This window comes from Salmo trutta, unplaced genomic scaffold (assembly GCF_901001165.1).
Source record: "Salmo trutta unplaced genomic scaffold, fSalTru1.1, whole genome shotgun sequence".
In the NCBI taxonomy this organism is placed as follows: Eukaryota; Metazoa; Chordata; class Actinopteri; order Salmoniformes; family Salmonidae; genus Salmo; species Salmo trutta.
In genome coordinates, this window is record NW_021822703.1 from 116,820 (window position 1) to 135,193 (window position 18,374).

Here is an 18,374-nt window from a genome sequence, read left to right on the forward strand (position 1 = left end):
TTAGAGCGTTGGGCCAGTAACCAGCTGGTAGCCTAGTGGTTAGAGCGTTGGGCCAGTAACCGAAAGGTTGCTGGATCGATTCCCCGAGCTGAACAAGGTACTAATCTGTCGTTCTGCTCCTGTTCCCCGGTAGGCCATCATTGTAAATAAGAATTTCTTCTTAACTGATTAAGTTAGTTAAAATAAAATTGTACCCAGTTCAGAACCATGGACAGTGACCATTCACCCAATAGATATATGTGTTTATAAAAATTGGATTTGTTTTGTAATTCTTTGTGGGTCTGTGTAATCTGAGGGAAATATGTGTCTCTAATATGGTCGTACATTTGGCAGGAGGTTAGGAAGTGCAGCTGTTTCCACCTCATTTTGTGGGCAGTGTTGCACATAGCCTGTCTTCTCTTGAGAGCCAGGTCTGCCTACGGCGACCTTTCTCAATAGCAAGGCTATGTTCACTGAGTCTGTACATAGTCTAAGATTTCCTTAATTTGGGGTCAGTCACAGTGGTCTCTCTCTCTCTCTCGCTCTCTCTCTCTCTGTCTCTCTGTCTCTCTCGCTCTCTCTCTCTCTCTCTCTCACACACACACACACACACACACACACACACACACACTTGCATACACCACTAGTAACGGTAGGAAAAACCCAGTGACGTTTCTCGTGCTCATTATTCTCATCAAAAGGATGTTCACTTTTCTCTCTCTGACCGCGCGTGAACACCGGACGTCTGACGCCACTCTTATAAAAGTCACCGGGAGGGACGATCCTAGCACGAGCTCTTGAGTTGATCATTACTTAGTTTTCAAGCAGGGTTACCGGAGAATAACGCACCGGGGCCAGTGTTTATCTCTACACCCAGCTCGTTGAGAAGCGGCTGGGTTACCGGAGAATAACGCACCGGGGCCAGTGTTTATCTCTACACCCAGCTCGTTGAGAAGCGGGAGGGTTACCGGAGAATAACGCACCGGGGCCAGTGTTTATCTCTACACCCAGTTCGTTGAGAAGCGGCTTTAAACCTCAAGTTTCCGGTAGAGCCAAGAGACATTTCAGGTAACTTGTTTATTTTCTCATTTTTTGTTGTTGTTGCTGAAGACATGTTAGGCCATGTAAAGGAATCTCTACATCATTGTAAAGTAAATCATTCTGTATTATTATTATTTTTTAAATATACCATTGCTCCAGATATAGCCTATATAATAATTTTCCGTTTTTGAGGAGGGTTGTGTTAAAAAGGACACATTTGATATTTTAAATAGATGTTTGCAGTGATATTACAATTCTCCCATCAGAAGATGAAGTCAGTTTTAACGCGTCAACAGCTCTACGGACTGTCTTAGGGTTGTGCGTAATGGGCTTTTTGGGCACATACATAGAGATTTTGGAAACTAATCTGGGGATTTAAAAACAATGAAGATTGTTGTGTTATTTCTGATGTTATAAAATAGTAACATAATAAATCTAACGAAATAACATAACAAAAGATAATTACAAGTCTAATGTTTTGTCTTTATTTGATCTTTTAGGCTATTCGTCCATCCTTCACTACCACTCAATTCAACGTCCACTTTCTCTCCGCACCCCACCACGCAGGTCTCAATGCCATCCGGTTCCTAGCGAGGACACACGGCTCAGCTACGAGCTAAAAACAACAAAACAAGACAAGATGACCGGCATCCACGTGGAGGGACTGGCGGCGATCGCCCTCTTCTACGTTCTGATCCTCGCGGTGGGGATCTGGGCAGCGTGGAAGAACAAACACGCCGGGGAAGCGGAGGGTACAAACCGCAGTGAAACCATCATGGTCGGTGGCAGAGACATTGGTTTATTTGTAGGTGGTTTTACCATGACCGGTGAGTTTCGTTGCGTGTGAATGATTGAGATAGGTTAGTCGATTTCCTATTTGTAAGTTGATTTCTAAATGAATGTGATTCTGGATTCTAGAAGTTTACTAACAGAATGTTGTAGGACGATACACCCTTTTAAAAATGTTAAAATGTTTTACTTGATTGATATAAAAACCGGTTGTAAAAACATAAAGGCTACTTCAATTTGATAACTCATGCTCGATGGTGAGGAGAAATGCTTTAACTAAAGACACCAACTAACATGTTTGAATTGCAACATTGAACATCTTTAGTTTACAGATTTTTTAAATTTTTTAAATACATTATTCCGTGAAGAAACTCATAATCGGACCAAGCTTTCATTTTCAAGCACAATTCAAAATAAGCGCAATGTTGTAACCTTGTCGTTTGGTTTTACGCGCGTCGGGTCGTCGTGATTTTACTCTCTGAATTACTGTCGGCTGAACATTTATATTTAGTTGTTGTCGTCATTGCAGCGACCTGGGTTGGTGGAGGATATATCAACGGAACAGCGGAGTACGTCTATCTTCCTGGGTATGGCTTGGCTTGGGCACAAGCGCCTTTTGGATATGCGCTAAGTCTAGTCGTAGGTGAGTCATCTCAATATAAACGGTGTGTTCGGAAAGTATTCAGAACCCTTAAATTTTTCCAAATTGTGTTACCTTACAGCCTTATTCTAAAATGGATTAAATCCCCCCCTCATTAATCTACACAAAATGCCCTATAATGACATCACAATACCCCATAATGACATCACAATACCCCATAATGACATCACAATACCCCATAATGACATCACAATACCCCATGATGACATCACAATACCCCATGATGACATCACAATACCCCATGATGACAAAGCGAAAATAGGTTTTTAGAAATGTTTGCAAATGTATTAACAATGAAAAACAGAAATACTTGATTTACATAAATATTCAGACCCTTTGCTATGAGACTCTAAATTGAGCTCAGGTGCATCCTGTTTCCATTGATCATCCTTGAGATGTTTCTACAACTTGATTGGAGTCCACCTGTGGTAAATTCAATTGATTGGACATGATTTGGAAAGGCACACACCTGTCTATATAAGGTCCCACTGTTGACAGTGCATGTCAGAGCAAAAACCAAGCCATGAAGTTGAAGGAATTGTCCTTAGAGCTCCGAGACAGGATTGTGTCGAGGCACAGATCTGGGGAAGGGTACCAATAAATGTCAGCAGCATTGAAGGTCCCCAAGAACACAGTGGCCTCCATCATTCTGAAATGGAAGAAGTTTGGAACCACCAAGACTCTTCCTAGAGCTGGCCGCCCGGCCAAACTGAGCAATCGGGGGAGAAGGGCCTCGGTCAGGGAGGTGACCAAGAACCCGATGGTCACTCTGACAGAGCTCCAGAATTCCTCTGTGGAGATGGAGGAACCTTCCAGAAGGACAACCATCTCTGCAGCACTCAAACAATCTGGCCTTTATGGTAGAGTGGCCAGACAGAAGCCACTCCTCAGTAAAAGACACATGACAGCCCACTTGGAGTTTGCCAAAAGGCACCTAAAGACTCGCAGAGCATGAGAAACAAGATTATCTGATCTTGAGTGGCCCAGCCAGGGTCCAGACTTCAACCCGATTGAACATCTCTGGAGAGACCTGAAAATAGCTGTGCAGCGACGCTCCCCATCCAACCTGACAGAGCTTGAGAGGATCTGCAGAGAAGAATGGAAGAATACAGGTGTGCCAAACTTGTAGCGTCATACCCAAGAAGACTCTAAGTTGTAATCGCTGCCAAAGGTGCTTCAAACAAAGTACTGAGTAAAGGGTCTGAAAACTTATGTAAAATGTGATATTTCCGTTTTCTATTTTAATTTCTTTTGTAACATTTTCTAAAAACCTGTTTTTGCTTTGTCGTTATGGGGTATTGTGATGTCGTTATGGGGTATTGTGATGTCATCATGGGGTATTGTGATGTCATTATGGGGTATTGTGATGTCATTATGGGGTATTGTGATGTCATCATGGGGTATTGTGTGTAGATTGATGAGGGAAACATTTAATTTAATCTATTGTAGAATAAGGCTGTAATGTAACAAAATGTGTAAAAAAGTCAAGGGGTCTGAATACCTCCTGAGTGCCACTGTGTAGTAGACTACAGTTTGTAATATATAAATTAACAACGTAGATTTACTTGTGAAATAATCCAAATATATTTTACATTCTTGTGAAAATCTCCAATATTCTGTGCGTTTAAACCTGTCAACATTCCTCCCGCGTTGCAGGAGGCCTGTTCTTCGCCAAGCCCATGCGTTCCCGAGGTTACGTCACCATGCTGGACCCTTTCCAGCAGAAGTATGGGAAGAGGATGGGCGGTCTGCTCTTCATACCTGCTCTAATGGGAGAGATCTTCTGGTCGGCGGCCATTTTATCTGCTCTGGGCAAGTTATTATGAACGATGTATTACAGCACAGTGTGATCAAATCAAATGTATTTATAAAGCCCTTCTTACATCAGCTGATATCTCAAAGTGCTGTACAGAAACCCAGCCTAAAACCCCAAACAGCAAGCAATGCAGGTGTAGAAGCACGGTGGCTAGGAAAAACTCCCTAGAAAGGCCAAAACCTAGGAAGGGATCTCTTGTCTGTGTTGTTACTATCTCTGATCAGGTCTCCCTGTCTCTCTGTTCCTCTAGGAGCCACGCTGAGTGTGATCATAGATATAAACATCAAGATGTCTGTGGTGATGTCTTGTCTGTGTTGTTACTATCTCTGATCAGGTCTCCCTGTCTCTCTGTTCCTCTAGGAGCCACGCTGAGTGTGATCATAGACATAAACATCAAGATGTCTGTGGTGATCTCTGCCTGTATTGCCATCTTCTACACGTTAGTCGGAGGTCTGTATTCTGTAGCGTACACCGACGTGGTGCAACTCTTCTGTATCTTCCTGGGACTGGTGAGACACTCGGCCCGTACCAAATACTTATTTCAGCCGGACTTCATTTTTGCTTGGGAGTTTGTACTTTGGGGACCAATTCCGTTGGGTTCCATTGTAGCTGAAACATTTGAAAGAATTTGAGAAGGAGTAGGGACGACTCTCACTATTAAAAACCTTATACTATATTTCTACAACTATTTAATACATTATACTATATTTCTACAACTATTTCATACATTATACTATATTTCTACAACTATTTAATACATTATACTATATTTCTACAACTATTAAAAACACGATTCTATATTTCTACAACTATTTAATACATTATACTATATTTCTACAACTATTTAATACATTATACTATATTTCTACAACTATTTAATACATTATACTATATTTCTACAACTATTTAATACATTATACTATATTTCTACAACTACTTAAAACATTATACTATATTTCTACAACTACTTAAAACATTATACTATACTTCTACAACTATTTAATACATTATACTATATTTCTACAACTATTTAATACATTATACTATATTTCTACAGCTATTTAAAACAGGATACTATATTTCTACAACTATTTAATACATTATACTATATTTCTACAACTAATACATTATACTATATTTCTACAGCTATTTAATACAGGATACTATATTTCTACAGCTATTTAATACATTATACTATATTTCTACAACTATTTAAAACGTGCCATTCTGGCTGTAGCAGTGTGTGTTTGACCCGGGTTTGACGTGTTCCCGTGTGTCGCTGTCTCTGCCTCTGTGTCAGTGGGTTTCAGTACCGTTCGCTCTGAACAACCCAGCCGTGTCTGACATCAAGATCAGTGCAGTGAAGGAGATCTACCAAGCTCCCTGGAAGGGAAACATCAAGAGAGAAGATGCCTGGGTCTGGATAGACAACTTCTGTCTGCTGGTACGTACAGTTCTGGATAGGACTGGTTCTGGATAGGACTGGGTCTGGATAGGACTGGTTCTGGATAGGACTGGGTCTGGATAGGACTGGTTCTGGATAGGACTGGTTCTGGATAGGACTGGGTCTGGGTAAGATTGGGTCTGGATAGGACCTGGTTCTGGATAGGACTGGTTCTGGATAGGACTGGGTCTGGATAGGACTGGTTCTGGATAATACTGGTTCTGGATAGGACTGGTTCTGGATAGGACTGGTTCTGGATAGGACTGGTTCTGGATAATACTGGTTCTGGATAAGATTGGGTCTGGATAGGACCTGGTTCTGGATAGGACTGGTTCTGGATAGGACTGGGTCTGAATAATACTGGGTCTGGGTAAGACTGGTTCTGGATAGGACTGGTTCTGGATAGGACTGGGTCTGGATAGGACTGGGTCTGGATAATACTGGGTCTGGATAGGACTGGTTCTGGATAGGACTGGTTCTGGATAGGACTGGGTCTGAATAATACTGGTTCTGGATAGGACTGGGTCTGGATAGGACTGGTTCTGGATAGGACTGGTTCTGGATAGGATTAGTTCTGGATAGGACTGGGTCTGGATAGGACTGGTTCTGGATAATACTGGGTCTGGATAGGACTGGTTCTGGATAGGACTGGTTCTGGATAATACTGGGTCTGGATAGGACTGGTTCTGGATAATACTGGGTCTGGATAGGACTGGTTCTGGATAAGACTGGTTCTGAATAGGACTGGTTCTGGATAAGACTGGGTCTGGATAAGACTGGTTCTGGATAGAACTGTGTCTGGATAAGACTGGTTCTGGATAGGACTGGTTCTGGATAGGACTGGTTCTGGATAGGATTAGTTCTGGATAGGACTGGGTCTGGATAGGACTGGTTCTGGATAGGACTGGTTCTGGATAGGACTGGGTCTGAATAATACTGGGTCTGGGTAAGACTGGTTCTGGATAGGACTGGTTCTGGATAATACTGGGTCTGGATAGGACTGGTTCTGGATAAGACTGGTTCTGAATAGGACTGGTTCTGGATAGAACTGGGTCTGGATAAGACTGGTTCTGGATAATACTGGTTATGGATAGGACTGGTTCTGGATAGGACTGGTTCTGGATAGGACTGGGTCTGGATAGGACTGGTTCTGGATAGGACTGGTTCTGGATAAGACTGGGTCTGGATAATACTGGTTCTGGATAGAACTGGGTCTGGATAAGACTGGGTCTGGATAGGACTGGTTCTGGATAGGACTGGTTCTGGATAGGACTGGGTCTGGATAGGACTGGTTCTGGATAGGACTGGGTCTGGATAAGACTGGGTCTGGATAATACTGGTTCTGGATAAGACTGGGTCTGGATAAGACTGGGTCTGGATAGGACTGGGTCTGGATAAGACTGGTTCTGGATAAGACTGGGTCTGGATAAGACTGGGTCTGGATAGGACTGGTTCTGGATAGGACTGGTTCTGGATAGGACTGGTTCTGGTACTCCAGCAGACAGAACATTTACTGTTTAAGGAGTAGTGATTATGTTCTGATTGTAACGATACTTACTGAAGAATCCACTGTCTCCTCTCTGTGTTCTGGATGAATTCACTGTCTCCTCTCTGTGTTCTGATTGAATTCACTGTCTCCTCTCTGTGTTCTGATTGAATTCACTGTCTCCTCTCTGTGTTCTGGATGAATTCACTGTCTCCTCTCTGTGTTCTGGATGAATCCACTGTCTCCTCTCTGTGTTCTGGATGAATCCACTGCCTCCTCTCTGTGTTCTAGATGAATCCACTGTCTCCTCTCTGTGTTCTAGATGAATCCACTGTCTCCTCTCTGTGTTCTAGATGAATCCACTGTCTCCTCTCTGTGTTCTAGATGAATCCACTGTCTCCTCTCTGTGTTCTAGATGAATCCACTGTCTCCTCTCTGTGTTCTAGATGAATCCACTGTCTCCTCTCTGTGTTCTAGATGAATCCACTGTCTCCTCTCTGTGTTCTAGATGTTGGGGGGGATTCCCTGGCAGGTGTATTTTCAACGAGTTCTCTCTGCCTCTTCCGCTACGTACGCCCAGGTGCTGTCGTTCATCGCGGCTGCAGGGTGCCTGGTCATGGCTGTGCCCTCAGTAATGATCGGGGCTATAGGGGCTTCCACAGGTGAGACACGCACACACCCAAACACACACACACACACCCAAACACACACACACACACCCAAACACACACACACACACACACCCAACACACACACACACACACACCCAAACACACACACCCAAACACACACACACACACACACACACACACACACACACACACACACACACACACACCCAAACACACACACACACACACACACACACACACACCCAAACACACACACACACACACACACACACACACACACACACACACCCACACACACCCCCAGCTGGGCTACAGTTACTTTATGTCTGAGCGGTTCTACCTTGGACGTCTCGTTCCGTCGCGTTGCTTGATTTGTATCTGTTAGTTGTTGTCCTATTATTCCCAAACGTCTGATGGAGAGTTCCTCATCTGGTAGCCTAATGATGATACATATTTCAGAGGTCTGTCCCCCTGCTGGGCGTTGGGGGGGGGAGGGAAGGGGGGTCCGGGGGGGGGAGGGAAGGGGGTCCGGGGGACACCTCTGGGTGTAACCGTGTTCCCCCTCAGATCTCTGGAAAAGCTCCAAAAAAACCATCATCAGCTGGTCCCTTCATCCATTATGGAGGATCGTTCTCTCTCTCTCTCTCTCTCTCTCCGTCTCTCTCCCTCTCAACCTCTCTATCCGTCTCTCTCCCTCTCAATCTCTCAATATCTCTCTCTCTCTCCGTCTCTCTCCCTCTCAATCTCTCAATATCTCTCTCTCTCTCCGTCTCTCTCCCTCTCAATCTCTCAATATCTCTCTCTCTCCCTCCGTCTCTCTCCCTCTCAATCTCTCAATATCTCTCTCTCTCTATCCGTCTCTCTCCCTCTCAATCTCTCAATATCTCTCTCTCTCCCTCTCAATCTCTCAATATCTCTCTCTCTCTCCGTCTCTCTCCCTCTCAATCTCTCAATATCTCTCTCTCTCTCCGTCTCTCTCCCTCTCAATCTCTCAATATCTCTCTCTCTCTCCGTCTCTCTCCCTCTCAATATCTCTCTCTCTCTCCGTCTCTCTCCCTCTCAATATCTCTCTCTCTCTCCGTCTCTCTCCCTCTCAATCTCTCAATATCTCTCTCTCTCTCTCCGTCTCTCTCCCTCTCAATCTCTCAATATCTCTCTCTCTCTCCGTCTCTCTCCCTCTCAATCTCTCAATATCTCTCTCTCTCTATCCGTCTCTCTCTCTCTCAACCTCTCTCTCCGTCTCCCTCCCTCTCAATCTCTCAATATCTCTCTCTCTCTCTCCGTCTCTCTCCCTCTCAATCTCTCAATATCTCTCTCTCTCTCCGTCTCTCTCCCTCTCAATCTCTCAATATCTCTCTCTCTCTATCCGTCTCTCTCTCTCTCAACCTCTCTCTCCGTCTCCCTCCCTCTCAATCTCTCAATATCTCTCTCTCTCTATCCGTCTCTCTCTCCGTCTCTCCGTTTACTACTGTGAACTTTGTAAATATTACATCTGAGGAGAAGCAAAAGGGACTGAATTAGGTTTGATCTCCAGGGTTTAACTCCAGCATCAAAGTCCTGCTGAATCACTGTCTGTACACTCAGTTACTGAGTCAGGAATGGGAGGTGAAATGCTACGTTAAGGGGTGATATATAGTTACAGTAGGACTACGTCCAGTGACGGGAAGTGAAATGCTACGTTAAGGGATGATATATAGTTACAGTAGGACTACGTCCAGTGACGGGAGGTGAAATGCTACGTTAAGGGATGATATATAGTTACAGTAGGACTACGTCCAGTGACGGGAGGTGAAATGCTACGTTAAGGGATGATATATAGTTACAGTAGGACTACGTCCAGTGACGGGAGGTGAAATGCTACGTTAAGGGGTGATATATAGGTTACAGTAGGACTACGTCCAGTGACGGAGGTGAAATGCTACGTTAAGGGGTGATATATAGTTACAGTAGGACTACGTCCAGTGACGGGAGGTGAATGCTACGTTAAGGGGTGATATATAGTTACAGTAGGACTACGTCCAGTGACGGGAGGTGAAATGCTACGTTAAGGGGTGATATATAGTTACAGTAGGACTACGTCCAGTGACGGGAGGTGAAATGCTACGTTAAGGGATGATATATAGTTACAGTAGGACTACGTCCAGTGACGGGAGGTGAAAATGCTACGTTAAGGGGTGATATATAGTTACAGTAGGACTACGTCCAGTGACGGAGGTGAAATGCTACGTTAAGGGGTGATATATAGTTACAGTAGGACTACGTCCAGTGACGGGAGGTGAAATGCTACGTAAGGGGTATATATAGGTTTACAGTAGGACTACGTCCAGTGAAGGAGGTGAAATGCTAGTTAAGGAGGTGATATATAGTTACAGTAGGACTACGTCCAGTGACGGGAGGTGAAATGCTACGTTAAGGGGTGAGATATAGTTACAGTAGGACTACGTCCAGTGACGGGAGGGTAAAATGCTAACGTTAAGGGATGATATATAGTTACAGTAGGACTACGTCCAGTGACGGGAGGTGAAATGCTACGTTAAGGGGTGATATATAGTTACAGTAGGACTACGTCCAGTGACGGGAGGTGAAATGCTACGTTAAGGGATGATATATAGTTACAGTAGGACTACGTCCAGTGACGGGAGTGAAATGCTACGTTAAGGGATGATATATAGTTACAGTAGGACTACGTCCAGTGACGGGAGGTGAAATGCTACGTTAAGGGATGATATATAGTTACAGTAGGACTACGTCCAGTGACGGGAGGTGAAATGCTACGTTAAGGGGTGATATATAGTTACAGTAGGACTACGTCCAGTGACGGGAGGTGAAATGCTACGTTAAGGGGTGATATATAGTTACAGTAGGACTACGTCCAGTGACGGGAGGTGAAATGCTACGTTAAGGGATGATATATAGTTACAGTAGGACTACGTCCAGTGACGGGAGGTGAAATGCTACGTTAAGGGGTGATATACAGTTACAGTAGGACTACGTCCAGTGACGGGAGGTGAAATGCTACGTTAAGGGGTGATATATAGTTACAGTAGGACTACGTCCAGTGACGGGAGGTGAAATGCTACGTTAAGGGGTGATATATAGTTACAGTAGAACTACGTCCAGTGACGGGAGGTGAAATGCTACGTTAAGGGATGATATATAGTTACAGTAGGACTACGTCCAGTGACGGGAGGTGAAATGCTACGTTAAGGGGTGATATATAGTTACAGTAGGACTACGTCCAGTGACGGGAGGTGAAATGTTACGTTAAGGGGTGATATATAGTTACAGTAGGACTACGTCCAGTGACGGGAGGTGAAATGCTACGTTAAGGGGTGATATATAGTTACAGTAGAACAGACAATCTGACATGACTGTTTATCATCATGTATAAAGCTGTAGTAGGGTTGTACTGTTATGGAGGTTTCCCATTGGTCTTTCTAACCTCCACAGTTGTAGTTCTTTAGTAGGTTCCTTTGACCGCTGTTCTTCCACAGTTGTAGTTCTTCAGTAGGTTCCTTTGACCCCTGTTCTGCCACAGTTGTAGTTCTTTAGTAGGTTCCTTTGACCGCTGTTCTGCCACAGTTGTAGTTCTTCAGTAGGATCCTTTGACCTTTGTTCTTCCACAGTTGTAGTTCTTCAGTAGGTTCCTTTGACCTCTGTTCTTCCACAGTTGTAGTTCTTTAGTAGGATCCTTTGACCTCTGTTCTGCCACAGTTGTAGTTCTTTAGTAGGTTCCTTAGTTTGACCACTGTCTATCCTGTGGGTTCGTGCTCTGCAGCGTTCGCGGAGTGCGACCCTGCCTCGCACGGGAGGCGGCGCGGGTCCTGGTCCAGGCACTTGTCATCTCCCGTCTGGATTACTGCAACTCGCTGTTGGCTGGGCTCCCTGCCTGTGCCATTAAACCCCTACAACTCATCCAGAACGCCGCAGCCCGTCTGGTGTTCAACGTTCCCAAGTTCTCTCACGTCACCCCGCTCCTCCGCTCTCTCCACTGGCTTCCAGTTGAAGCTCGCATCCGCTACAAGTCCATGCTGCTTGCCTACAGAGCTGTGAGGGGAACGGCACCTCCGTACCTTCAGGCTCTGATCAGGCCCTACACCCAAACGGGGGCACTGCGTTCATCCACCTCTGGCCTGCTCGCCTCCCTACCTCTGAGGAGGCACAGCTCCCGCTCAGCCCAGTCAAAACCGTTCGCTGCTCTGGCACCCCAATGGTGGAACAAGCTCCCTCACGATGCCAGGACAGCGGAGTCAATCACCACCTTCCGGAGACACCTGAAACCCCACCTCTTTAAGGAATACCTGGGATAGGATAAAGTAATCCTTCTACCCCCCCCCTTAAAAGATTTAGATGCACTATTGTAAAGTGGTTGTTCCACTGGATATCTTAAGGTGAATGCACCAATTTGTAAGTCGCTCTGGATAAGAGCATCTGCTAAATGACTTAAATGTAAATGTAAATGTACCTGTTTTTTCTGGTTCTAAGTTCTAAGTTCTTGGTTCTGGGTTCTTGACTGTTGTGTGTACTGATCCTCATGTTCCTCAGACTAGAACCAGAGAAAGGGGAGTCCTTTAGATTCAGCTGTGGTTCCAGGTTCCAAACGATATGTTGTGTTTCTGGTGTTCTTCAGACTGGAACCAGACTGCGTATGGACCTGTACCTCCCAAGGAGAGGGACCAGGCAGACATGATATTACCCATAGTCCTCCAGTACCTCTGTCCTCCCTTCGTCTCCTTCTTCGGCCTGGGGGCGGTCTCTGCTGCTGTGATGTCATCCGCCGACTCCTCCATCCTATCGGCTAGCTCCATGTTCGCTCGGAACATCTACCAGCTGGCCTTCCGCCAATCGGTGAGTTGGAAGGGGGGGGGGGGCGGGACTAAAAACCACCACTTACTACTTCCTGTTCACAAAATATCTAAACTTCATAGAAGCAGTTGAGACGCTGTTCTCTGTGTTGTTGTTGTTGTGTTGTTGTTGTTGTTGTTGTTGTTGTTGTGTTTGTTGTTGTTGTTGTGTTGTTGTTGTGTTGTTGTGTTGTTGTTGTTGTGTTGTTGTTGTTGTTGTGTTGTTGTTGTTGTGTGTGTTGTTGTTGTTGTGTTGTTGTTGTGTGTTGTTGTGTGTTGTTGTTGTTGTGTTGTTGTTGTTGTTGTGTGTTGTTGTGTGTTGTTGTGTGTGTTGTTGTGTGTGTGTTGTTGTTGTTGTGTGTTGTTGTGTGTGTTGTTGTGTTGTGTTGTGTTGTTGTGTGTTGTGTGTGTGTGTTGTTGTTGTTGTTGTGTTGTTGTGTGTTGTTGTGTTGTTGTTGTGTGTTGTTGTTGTTGTGTGTTGTTGTTGTGTGTTGTTGTGTGTGTTGTTGTGTGTGTGTGTAACGTTGTACACCCTTCCTCCTCCCCCCCTTCAGGCATCGGACACGGAGATCGTGTGGGTAATGCGCGTCACCATCTTTGTATTCGGCGGCCTGGCCACGGCGATGGCGTTGCTAACGGGCACGGTGTACGGGTTGTGGTACCTGAGCTCCGACCTGGTCTACGTTATTATCTTCCCTCAGCTCATCTCTGTCCTCTTCGTCAAGGGAACCAACACATACGGTTCCGTCGCCGCTTACGTCTTCGGTCTGATCCTGAGGATCGGAGGAGGGGAGCCTTACCTCTCAATACCCCCCTTCATCTACTACCCTGGCTGGCAGCTGGAGGACCGGATTCATCATCTGACCGGAGAGGTGGAGCACATAGTGGTGCAGAAGTTCCCGTTTAAAACCGTCTCCATGTTGGCCTCCTTCTTAGGCAACGTGGCTTTCTCCTACCTGGCCAAGTATCTGTTTGAGAGCGGCAAGTTGTTGCCCAAGTATGACTTCTTGGACGCGGTGTTGGCCCAGCACAGCATAGAGAACATGGACAAGACCACGTTGGTCAATCGTAACGACATGGCGTTGTCTGAGATGGCGCCTGTCAAACCACGGCTCAGCGTTCAACTGGCTGCTACGTTCACCCGTAGAGACACTCTGGCCGAGGAGGACTCTAGTCCTGAAGACAGCCCCAACCACAAGACCCTGGACTAAAAACCCCCCCGGGGACCTTTAAACAGGAACGTCTGGGAACATAAAGAGGACTGAAGTAAAGAGGACTGAAGTGACGGAGACTGAAATACACATTTTTACTAGTTTGATATTTAACCACTTTGATTTAATTTGATCCCCATCATGGCCAAGTGAGTTATGAAGATGAAACAGATATAGATGGCACGCCATCTATTTGGGGAGGCAGGGTAGCCTAGTGGTTAGAGCGTTGGACTAGTAACCGAAAGGTTGCAAGATCGACTCCCCGAGCCGACAAGGTAAAAATCTGTCGTTCTGCCCCCTGAACAAAGCAGTTAACCTACTGTTCCCCGGTAGGCCGTCATTGAAAATAATACTTTTTTCTTTTAACTGACTAGTTAAATATAAGGTTAAATATAAGAGGACATTATGAAGATGGAACAGAATAGAAGATAAGAGATAAGAGGACATCATTGGCAACGAGATAAGACTAATGTTGCTGCTGAATGTGAGTCACCAGTGGATAACGGACAGCCTTCCCTGTAGCTCAGTTGGTAGAGCATGGTGTTTGCAACGCCAGGGTTGTGGGTTCGATTCCCACGGAGGGGCCAGTATGAGGAATTTTTTTTTTTTTAAATGTATGAAATGAAATGTATGCATTCACTACTGTAAGTTGTTCTGGATCAGAGCGTCTGCTAAATGACTAAAATGTCAAATGTAATGTTGGTATGTATCAGACCTGAACTCTCCCTGGTCTCAGTCTGTGATGAAATGACAGCGGGGTCATAACGGGATAAAGCAGTTTATAACTATTGGACATGTACAGAGACTTATAAACCTAGTTTTGATCCAATAGAAATTGTATTTGAGCCAAAATGGACAGACAAGCTTACAGATGTAACAATCACAGATAAATAGTTCAGAGTATAAAGATGAAAAATAATTTGTCACTGTTATTTTAGTTACAAACAGCAACAGTTAATTATTTAATTTGACTGATGAATTCAGTTTTGGTCTGAGTGGGAAGTGTAATGTTCTGAGTCGTATTGTAGAAAGATAAACATCAAATAACCAAATAAGCAGACGGACAATAATTTATCAATTATCAAATCTGGATTTTGGGATATTTTTGTGACATTGCATATTCCTGTGTTCAATCCACTGTACTGTTATTTGATTGGTTCAGGATGACGGATAAAGGGGAAGTCCACTGTACTGATTGGTTCAGGATGATAGATAAAGGGGAAGTCCACTGTACTGTTATATGATTGGTTCAGGATGATGGATAAAGGGGAAGTCCACTGTACTGTTATATGATTGGTTCAGGATGATGGATAAAGGGGAAGTCCACTGTACTGTTATATGATTGGTTCAGGATGACGGATAAAGGGGAAGTCCACTGTACTGTTATATGATTGGTTCAGGATGATGGATAAAGGGGAAGTCCACTGTCTATGCCTTTTGATTTGAACAAAATCTTCCATTGTAGAAGTGGTCAGAAAGTGACAGAAAGAGATAAAATTGACCTACTTTCCCTACCGGCTGAGGTATCCCGCCTTACCGTACCATGAGACTGGAAAAGACAAAACGGCTGAGGTATCCCGCCTTACCGTACCATGAGACTGGAAAAGACAAAACGGCTGAGATTGATATAATTTAAAAGCTTACCAACAGGGCTGTCAAACTATTTAATAATTTCAACAACAACAAAACGATGTCGGGCAAAACACAAATCTGTCAGATGACGGAACGGAACGGAACGGTCTCAGCGACAACATCTGATAATATGACATTAAAAGGTTAATAAAAAAAAAATATATTTATATTTTTACAGAAATTATTACAATTGTTTGACAACCCTTATTGTAAGCTTTTTTTAAAATGATATCAAACGCAACAATTCGTATTTTCCAGTGATGAAGATATACATGTGGGGGGAAACACCCCCCAAAAAATGGTTAAACTTTCAGCACCTGTTATCTCCTGAACGGCCAAACGACTTTCTGACCACTTCCTCCGCGGACGAACACGTAGGGAAACGTTTTGGGATGCTCTCTCTCTCTCTAAAAAGGTATTGAAATCAAATGGCTTTTCCCCACAACGCTGTCACTGTGAGTTATATCCTAGTATAGACAGCAGCTTATCATAGAGGTCATTTCAAACATTTTAATAACCTTTCAAAAAAAAACAACACACAACACTCTATTACCATGTTGAGTAGAAAACATTTAGAAATAGGTAGTCGATTTACAGCGCTGTACAATACAATACAGGCTCATTTTGATTTAATTCAATGTTGGGTATAAAAAAAACTGATTTAAAAAAAAATAATTATGATATAAAATCTACATGGAAGGAATATAAACAGCAAAGTATTTATTGTAAAATGTAGTAATTTAATGGCTTTAATTACACGCTTTTGGTTTTAAATGGTGACTTATGTCATAACGTCTACAGTGGTTACTGGGTTATTACTGAAGGTCTGTCTGTATACAGCCTTACTGGGTTATTACTGAAGGTCTGTCAGTATACAGCCTTACTGGGTTATTACTGAAGGTCTGTCTGTATACAGCCTTACTGGGTTATTACTGAAGTTCTGTCTGTATACAGCCTTACTGGTTATTACTGAAGGTCTGTCTGTATACAGCCTTACTGGGTTATTACTGAAGGTCTGTCTGTATACAGCCTTACTGGGTTATTACTGAAGGTCTGTCTGTATACAGCCTTACTGGGTTACTACTGAAGGTCTGTCTGTATACAGCCTTACTGGGTTATTACTGAAGGTCTGTCTGTATACAGCCTTACTGGGTTATTACTGAAGGTCTGTCTGTATACAGCCTTACTGGGTTATTACTGAAGGTCTGTCTGTATACAGCCTTACTGGGTTATTACTGAAGGTCTGTCTGTATACAGCCTTACTGGGTTATTACTGAAGGTCTGTCTATATACAGCCTTACTGGGTTATTACTGAAGGTCTGTCTGTATACAGCCTTACTGGGTTATTACTGAAGGTCTGTCTGTATACAGCCTTACTGGGTTATTACTGAAGGTCTGTCTGTATACAGCCTTACTGGGTTATTACTGAAGGTCTGTCTGTATACAGCCTTACTGGGTTATTACTGAAGGTCTGTCTGTATACAGCCTTACTGGGTTATTACTGAAGGTCTGTCTGTATACAGCCTTACTGGGTTATTACTGAAGGTCTGTCAGTATACAGCCTTACTGGGTTATTACTGAAGGTCTGTCAGTATACAGCCTTACTGGGTAATTACTGAAGGTCTGTCAGTATACAGCCTTACTGGGTTATTACTGAAGGTCTGTCTGTATACAGCCTTACTGGGTTATTACTGAAGGTCTGTCTGTATACAGCCTTACTGGGGTTATTACTGAAGGTCTGTCTGTATACAGCCTTACTGGGTTATTACTGAAGGTCTGTCTGTATACAGCCTTACTGGGTTTTTACTGAAGGTCTGTCTGTATACAGCCTTACTGGGTTATTACTGAAGGTCTGTCTGTATACAGCCTTACTGGGTTATTACTGAAGGTCTGTCTGTATACAGCCTTACTGGGTTATTACTGAAGGTCTGTCTGTATACAGCCTTACTGGGTTATTACTGAAGGTCTGTCTGTATACAGCCTTACTGGGTTATTACTGAAGGTCTGTCAGTATACAGCCTTACTGGGTTATTCCATGGGTTACAGTCCGAAATGTATGCATTTATTTGTTGTCAACAGCATTGTACGGTGTTTTGTGTGGCGTGTATCTGTATACAATAATAATGCGTATATCTGTATATAATATGTGTATCTGTATATAATATAATAATTATATGTGTATCTGTATATAATATAATAATTATATGTGTATCATATAATATAATAATTATATGTGTATCTGTATATAATATAATAATTATATGTGTATCTGTATATAATATAATAATTATATATGTATCTGTATATAATATAATAATTATATGTGTATCTGTATATAATATGCTATAATAATATGTGTATCATATAATATAATAATTATGTGTATCTGTATATAATATAATAATTATATGTGTATCATATAATATAATAATTATATGTGTATCATATAATATAATAATTATATGTGTATCTGTATATAATATAATAATTATATGTGTATCTGTATATAATATAATAATTATATGTGTATCTGTATATAATATAATAATTATATGTGTATCTGTATATAAAATGCTATAATAATATGTGTATCATATAATATAATAATTATATGTTTATCTGTATATAATATAATAATTATATGTGTATCTGTATATAATAATATGAAGAAATACATTTCAGACAGACGACGCTGGTAGAAGATTCATATATCATTACACAACAGAGACCCCCTTACTAATCTCACTAAATCTTTATTTATTTTGATGTCTTTAAAGAACAATGCTGAAATTGAATAAATTATATTATTTAAACATTTAATGTTTAATGTTTTTTGTAG

The 18,374-nt window shown here is 42.9% G+C and overlaps 1 protein-coding gene across 1 annotated transcript; it reads left to right on the plus strand.

Annotated features, from left to right (window-relative positions):
* The first annotated feature begins 940 nt into the window (after window positions 1-940).
* On the plus strand, window positions 941-14,065 carry LOC115183909 (high-affinity choline transporter 1-like). Its single transcript, XM_029744884.1, has 9 exons — window positions 941-1,047; window positions 1,588-1,847; window positions 2,339-2,452; window positions 4,127-4,282; window positions 4,647-4,795; window positions 5,587-5,730; window positions 7,725-7,878; window positions 12,479-12,696; window positions 13,247-14,065. Exons 2-9 carry the CDS (start codon window positions 1,661-1,663, stop codon window positions 13,901-13,903), a joined length of 1,779 nt encoding a protein of 592 aa, XP_029600744.1. The 5' UTR covers window positions 941-1,047; window positions 1,588-1,660; the 3' UTR covers window positions 13,904-14,065.
* Window positions 14,066-18,374: the final 4,309 nt, after the last annotated feature.